This window comes from Bombina bombina, chromosome 5 (assembly GCF_027579735.1).
Source record: "Bombina bombina isolate aBomBom1 chromosome 5, aBomBom1.pri, whole genome shotgun sequence".
Taxonomy (NCBI): Eukaryota; Metazoa; Chordata; class Amphibia; order Anura; family Bombinatoridae; genus Bombina; species Bombina bombina.
The window spans coordinates 1,086,105,585-1,086,113,738 of record NC_069503.1 but is presented as its reverse complement, the minus strand read 5'-3'; the positions used below and the strand labels follow the sequence as shown (position 1 = coordinate 1,086,113,738).

The 8,154-nt window shown below is 37.0% G+C and overlaps 1 protein-coding gene across 1 annotated transcript in view; it reads right to left on the bottom strand.

The window, feature by feature from the left end:
- Positions 1 to 564: 564 nt before the first annotated feature.
- The window catches only part of CCN4 (cellular communication network factor 4), a 131,538-nt gene continuing 123,948 nt past the window's right edge, over positions 565 to 8,154 (bottom strand). The window contains exons 4-5 of the mRNA XM_053715373.1: positions 5,911 to 6,104; positions 565 to 1,144 (exon numbers count right to left, since the gene is read on the bottom strand). Coding sequence (XP_053571348.1) covers positions 845 to 1,144; positions 5,911 to 6,104 — 494 coding nt within the window. The 3' untranslated portion in view covers positions 565 to 844. The remainder of the gene's footprint in view (positions 1,145 to 5,910; positions 6,105 to 8,154) is intronic.

Sequence of the window (8,154 nt, the reverse complement as noted above, 5' to 3'; positions counted from 1 at the left end):
GAGGTTCATATGCTAATTTCTTAGACCTTGAAGACTGTCTCTAATCTGAATACATTTTGACCACTACAGGGCATTAGTTCACATGTTTCATATAGATAACATTGAGCTCATGCACGTAAAGTGACCTAGGAGTGAGCACTGATTGGCTAAACTGCATGTCTGTCAAAAGAACTGAAATAAAGGGGCAGTTTGCAGAGGCTTAGATACAAGATAATCACAGAGGTTAAAAGTATATTAATATAACTGTGTTGGTTATGCAAAACTGGGGAATGGGTAAGAAAGAGATTATCTATCTTTTAAAACAATAAAAATGCTGGTGTAGACTGTCCCTTTAATATTCATCTGTGCTACTTAAACGTGTATTATTATAACTGTGTTGGATATGCAAAACTGGGGAATGGGTAATAAAGGGATTATCTTTCTTTTTAAACAACAAAAATTCTGGAGTTGACTGTCCCTTTAAATTGTACCTGAGTAGAGAGTTTTAAAGAATCTGGACCTAATGCATAATCCAAAACATATATTATAATAAACTTAAAGGTAATAAACTTAAAAGTCTGAAAATGCATAGTCACCAATCTTGGAGGCTTTTTTAATGGGGAAAAAAAATTCCATCAGTTTTAAAGAGCAAATTCATCTAAAGCAAAAATCTTGCCAGGAATCAACTCATAATTCATATGTCTTGCTTGCAGTAAATCATTATAATAATACTGGGGAAGTTTCCTCCAAGCTAACATTATTGCTGTTACTGTATTTGCAGGTAACACACCATGGGAAATGGGATTTGTGGACTAGAAGGTCATATTGTAAAAACATTAAAATGAAACCTTCAGCAAATTGTTCATTAGTTTATGATTTCTGTAAAATCATGATAACTTTCTAGATCTGCAAAAATGTCATTAGGTTTTCGGCAACTCAGGTTACAAAAGCAGGCGTTGATCCACATAACGTTCCAAGAGAGATCACTGCCATCTGGGCAGTTGAATTTGACTTGAATGGTCTTTGACTTGTAAGGTGTGCAGCATCTGTCATCGGTACAAACTCCACAGTACTTAGGTCTGTAAGTAGTTTTGCTCACACAGCCAGAAATGGTAAAGTTCTTTGGTTCATTTTCTCTGTACACGGCCAAACATTTTTTTCCAGGCTAAAGGGTAAAAAAAAAAGGCAATAAACACAAATTTGAATGTTATGGAATTTTTATATTATCTTTACAGTGTAATTCACTTTTGATTTAACCACATGGATGCCAGAGAAGACTGCAAAACCTTGTTTTCCAACCTGGTAGCCTATGGTGAAAGTGCTACAGCCAGGGCCGCCATCAGGGGGTTACAGGGGTGACTCCTGTCAGGGGCCCAATGGGCCAGGGGGGCCATGAGGCAGCAACCAGTGGGTACTACAGTAGATTGCTAATTGAGCATTGAAAATGTTATTACAAGGAGTAAAGTATTAGCATTTGAGAGGATTTCTGAGTGTGCACTAAACCACTATGTACAGTGTGAGACTTGGCACTTTGTTTGTATACTGTGTGCCTGAGTCAGACGGCAGATCACTTTCATCTGCAGAGGAGGTAGAACTTACTTAGCAAATGTTTTTTATTTCTTTGTGCAATTTCGGATTGTAACTTCAGTATGGTAGCAGTTGTATAGTGGGGCCAGGGGTCCATAAAAACACATTGTTTTAGCAGCAGTGTATTTATGATTGTTTGACAATGCTGTAGAAATTATATATATAACATTCCAGTTTACTACCCCTTTATGCAAGGACTTTCCAGATGCAAGGAGGCATTTTATCTAAGATTTTTACATCTGCATAAAATGTTATACTCTGAAACTAATGTCGCCGCCACTATTCTAAATGTATTAACCCCTAAACCTAAGTCTAACTCTAACCCTAACACCCCTTAACCTAAATATTATTTAAATAAATCTACAGAAAAATGTATATTATTAACTAAATTATTCCTATTTAAAACTAAATACTTACCTATAAAATAAACCCTAAGCTAGCTACAATATAACTAATAGTTACATTGTATCTATCTTAGGGTTTATTTTTATTTTACAGGCAATTTGTATTTATTTTAACTAAGTACAATAGTTATTACATAGTTATTAACTATTTAATAACTACCTAGATAAAATAAATACAAATTTACCTGTAAAATAAAACCTAACCCAAGTTACAATTACACCTAACACTAAACTATAATTAAATTATTTCCCTAAATTACATACAATTAAATACAATTAAATTATCTAAAGTACAAAAAAACAAACACTAAATTACAGAAAATAATAAACAAATTACAAGATTTTTAAACTAATTACACCTAAGCTAATAGCCCTATCAAAATAAAAAAAAAACCCTATCCTAAACTACCAATAGCCCTTAAAAGGGCCTTTTGCGTGGCATTGCCCCAAAGTAATCAGCTCTTTTACCTGGAAAAAAAATACAAACAATCCCCCCAACAGTAAAACCCACCACCCACACAACCAACCCCCAAAAAAATACTAACTAAAAAAAACCTAAACTCCACATTGCCCTGAAAAGGGCATTTGGATGGGCATTGCCCTTAAAAGGGCAGTTAGCTCTTTTTTTGGCCCAAAGCCCTAACCTAAAAATAAAACCCACCCAATACACCCTTAAAAAAACCTAACACTAACCCCATGAAGATCACCTTACCGGGAGACGTCTTCATCCAAGCCGGGCAGAAGTGGTCCTCCTGACAGGCAGAAGTGGTCCTCCAGATGGCAGAAGTCTTCATCCAGACGGCATCTTCTATCTTCATCCATCCGGCACAGAGTGTGTCCATCTTCAAGACATCCAACGCGGAGCATCCTCTTCGGCCGACGACTACCCGATGAATGAAGGTTCCTTTAAGTGACGTCATCCAAGATGGCATCCCTTAGATTCCAATTGGCTGATAGAATTCTATCAGCAAATCGGAATTAAGGTAGAAAAAATCCTATTGGCTGATGCAATACTAACTAGTTTTTTTTTGTGGGGTTGGTTGTGTGGGTGGTGGGTTTTACTGTTGGGGGGGGTTGTTTGTATTTTTTTTCCAGGTAAAAGAGCTGATTACATTGGGGCAATGCCCCACAAAATGCCCTTTTTGAACTTCAATCCTATTGGCTGATTGGAACTGCCAATAGAATGTGAGCTCAATCCTATTGGCTGTTCCAATCAGCCAATAGGATTGAAGTTCAATCCTATTGGCTGATTGCATCAGCCAATAGGATTTTTTCTACCTTAATTCCGATTGGCTGATAGAATTCTATCAACCAATAGGAATCTAAGGGACACCATCTTGGATGACGTCACTTAAAGGAACCTTCATTCGTCGGGTAGTCGTCGGCCGAAGAGGATGCTCCGCGTCGGATGTCTTGAAGATGGACCCGCTCTGCGCCGGATGGATGAAGATAGAAGATGCCATCTGGATGAAGACTTCTGCCATCTGGAGGACCACTTCTGCCTGTCAGGAGGACCACTTTTGCCCGGCTTGGATGAAGACGTCTCCCGGTAATGTGATCTTCATGGGGTTAGTGTAAGGTTTTTTTTAAGGGTGTATTGGGTGGGTTTTATTTTTAGGTTAGGGCTTTGGGCTGCAAAAGAGCTAACTGCCCTTTTAAGGGCAATACCCATCCAAATGCCCTTTTCAGGGCAATGGGGAGCTTAGTTTTTTTTAGTTAGTATTTTTTTTTGTGGGGTTGGTTGTGTGGGTGGTGGGTTTTACTGTTGGGGGGGGTTGTTTGTATTTTTTTTCCAGGTAAATGAGCTGATTACTTTGGGGCAATGCCCCGCAAAAGGCCCTTTTAAGGGCTATTGGTAGTTTAGTTTAGGCTAGGGTTATTTTTATTGGGGGAAGCTTTTTTTATTTTGATAGGGCTATTAGATTATGTGTAATTCGTTTAAAAATCTTGTAATTTGTTTATTATTTTCTGCAATTTAGTGGGTTTTTTTGTACTTATGATAATTTAATTTAATTGTATTTAATTGTATTTAATTTAGAGAAATAATTTAATCGTAGTGTAGTGTTAGGTGTAATTGTAACTTAGGTTAGGTTTTATTTTACAGGTAAATTTGTATTTATTTTATCTAGGTAGTTATTAAATAGTTAATAACTATTTAGTAACTATTCTACCTAGTTAAAATAAGTACAAAGTTGCCTGTAAAATAAAAATAAACCCTAAGCTAGCTACAACATAACTATTAGTTATATTATAGCTAGTTTAGGGTTTATTTTATAGGTAAGTATTTAGTTTTAAATAGGAATAATTTAGTTAATAATATTAATTTTTCTTTAGATTTATTTAAATAATATTTAAGTTAGGGGGTGTTAGGGTAAGTGGGTTAGACTTAGGTTTAGGGGTTAATAAATTTAGAATAGTGGTGGCGACGTTGTGGGCAGCAGATTAGGGGTTAATAAATGTAATGTAGGTGGCGGCGCCGGTGTGTAGGGGGCAGCAGATTAGGGGTTAATAAGTATAATGTAGGTGGCGGTGGGCTCCAGGAGTGGCGGTTTAGGGGTTAAACAGTTTCTTTCATTGCGGTGGGGTCCGGGAGTGGCGGTTTAGGAGTTAATAACTTTATTTGATTGGTGGTGGGCTCCGGGAGCTGCGGTTTAGGGGTAAAACAGTGTAGTATAGTGTGGGTGTTTAGTAGCAGTATACAAAAGTGGCAGTATACAAATAAAGCTGTGAAAAAACCGAAGAGCAGCGAGATCGATGACTGTTAGTTAACAACAGTCTGCTGCTCATCGCCCCATACTTGGTGCACAGCTTTTTGGCAGCTTTTTTGTTAAATATGGAGAACGTATTCAGGTCCACGGCAGCGATGTTAGGCGATGTCAAGCGAGCGTATTGGTGCCAGCGAATGCAGCACAGTTGACGCTTTGATAAGTAGATGCCATAATCTGTATATGTGAGCCATTTGTAATAGAACCAAATCAGGTGATATATATCATAGTGTGACTTTGTCTCATCTTTTCACATTGGATATCTGCTATATAAGCAGGAGCTGAGCTAAATATAGAACTTCATAGCGTTAATTCTTCGATGTATATACCTGCTATTGCAACCGAAGACAATAACTTATTATAGGTTTATTCAAAAATTGCCATCTTATGATTGAAATACCAGAATAATTTTCTGACTTACGCATATTTCTATTCTATTCCAGCATTGTCTCTTTTCTGAGTTCAAGCTAGTTTTAAAAGTGTATGTGTGCGTGTGCGTGTGTACCAGTCCAATCGGACTATTTTTTGTCTCCAATAAAGTTATTTAGTTTAAATGGTCTTGTTTATGAGACAATTTTAATACATTCATTTCTTTTTATATTAATCTGAAATTTTCAAAACTTGTAATGGCAGCGCTATGGAGGGTGAATTAACGCAAGTTGCGTTCGTTAAAAACCCTCTAACGCGCATAACTGGCAATCTACCTCTTAAATTGAGCAGCAATGGGATAGACTAACAATGAAGCAATATTGGGAAAACAAAGTGATCAAGGATTTATTCAGCTTTTCCTCATAACTAAGGAACATTAGTTAATACTGCAACAATTTTTGATACACTTAAAGGTTGCTTAAATGCATGTTGAAAAATATGATGGCATCTTATATTCTTACAACCAGAGGTGTATTAAGCTTTTGTGTTGCCCTAGACACTGAGAAATCTATACCCACTAAACTTCTCACCACAAGCTCATTTTTGTCCCAAAGATTTCTAAAAAAATGAAGACCAGGGACACAAGGAAGGGTCATGCAGCCTCATTTAAGAAAGGGTGATAACTGCCCTAGGCATAGACCTAATTGGTGTATGCTAAAATATATCCCTGCTTACAAAAGAGGATACTAAATCTTATTGTGAAAGGAACAGCATTTTGGCCAATCAGTGACAATAATTCTTCCCACCTTTATATGATTGGTTATGTCCACATCACATGGTCTCATGTTGCACAGACGACGTTCTTTTTGGAGTTTACAGTTTGCATTATCATTAGATATCCGCGTAGAAATTCCCATGCCACAAGTTTTAGTGCAAGAACTCCATGGCGTTGTTTGTATTATACAGTTGTTATGCCATGAATCGCTTTCATCGCCATAAGCTACAAGTAAAAAAAACATGATATTGAGTTTTACTTGCACAAATCATTACATTTCTTTGGAATAAATTTGTATATATCATGTATTTAAAGGGACACTCAATCAAAATTAAACTTTCATTATTCAGATAGAGCATGCCATTTTAAACAACTTTCCAATTTACTTCCATTAACAAAATGTGCACAGTCTTTTTATATTTAAACTGTTTGAGTCACCAGCTCCTACAGAGCATGTGCAAGAATAAGTGTGTATGCATTTGTGAATGGCTGATTGCTGTCACATGGTACGTGTATGCATTTGTGATTGGCTGATGGCTGTCACATGGCACAGGGGGAGTGGAAAAAGACATAACTTTTAAAATTGTCAGAAAAAAAATCTACTACTCATTTGAAGTTCAGACTAAGTGCTATTGCATCGTCTTGTTATCTTGCATTTGTTGATTATGCAAATCTACTGTGTTGACTGGTCCTTTAATTGTCTAGCAGGGATTGATGTAGTTGGAGAACTCATATAACTGTTTTCAGGCATTACTCTTTTATATAAAGAGATATACAAACAGTGTAAAACATATTTAAAAAAGGACATTGTAGGGAGATATTTCATCAACAAAGTATATCTAAAGAATGAAGCACAAGATGATAGATAATATCTGAATCCTGAAAGAAAAATGTTTAAATTTCATATCCCTTTAAAGGGACAGTATACACTCATTTTCATATAACTGCATGTAATAGACACTAATATAAAGAATAAGATGCACAGATACTGATATAAAAATCCAGTATAAAATGGTTTAAAAACTTACTTAGAAGCTTTCAGTTTAGCTCTGTTGAAAAGGCAGTTGGAAAGCCCACTGCAAGTGGTAAATAAGACACCCCCACTCCCCCTTCTTTTGCATATGAAAAGACCCTTTACACAAACAGGAGCAAGCTGGAGAAAGTAGCTGACGGTATTCAAATAAAACTTTGGGGCTTGGTTAGTCTGAAAATCAGAGCAATGTTCTTTAAAAATAAGCAAAATTATAAAAAATTTTTTTAAAAAAACAAGCTTTATGGGCTTTATAACTAGATCATCTACAAAACATTTATGCAAAGAAAAAATGAGTGTATAATGGTCCTTTAAGTACTCTGGGCTTGTAAGACCAGGGATAGGCATGAACCAAGGCTGTGGCAGACATTTTCCAAAGTAAAGTCCTTAGTGAAGGACACCAAGGTACATTTGAAATAAAAAACATCATTATATAGTGCTAAATGTTATTAGACTGATGCAGAGACCACTGATCCTATAACCAGCCCTCCTCTGGCTATATCCATGTGCCAGTGTCACTACTGTGTCTTTATATAGAGCTGGGTGTTATTATACTGATGCAGAGACCACTGACCCTATAACCAGCTCTCCTCTGGCTAAACCCATGTGCCAGTGTCACTACTGTGTCATTATATAGTGCTGGGTGTTATTATACTGATGCAGATACCACTGATCCTATAACCAACCCTCCTCTGGCTATACCCATGTGCCAGTGTCACTACTGTGTCTTTGTATAGTGCTGGGTGTTATTATACTGATGCAGAGACCACTGATCCTATAACCAGCCCTCCTCTGGCTATACCCATGTGCCAGTGTCAATACTGTGTCATTATATAGTGCTGGGTGTTATTATACAGATACCACTGATCCTATAACCTTGTCTAGCTATACGCATGTGCCAGTGTCACTACTGTGTCATTATATAGTGCTGGGTGTTATTATACTGATGCAGATACCACTGATTCTATAACCAGCCCTCCTCTGGCTAAACCCATGTGCCAGTGTCACTACTGTGTCATTATATAGTGCTGGGTGTTATTATACTGATGCAGATACCACTGATCCTATAACCAGCCCTCCTCTGGCTGTACCCATGTGCCAGTGTCACTACTGTGTCATTATATAGTGCTGAGTGTTATTATACTGATGCAGATACCACTGACCCTATAACCAGCCCTTGTCTTGATATACGCATGTGCCAGTGTCACTACTGTCATTATATAGTGCTGAGTGTTATTATACTGA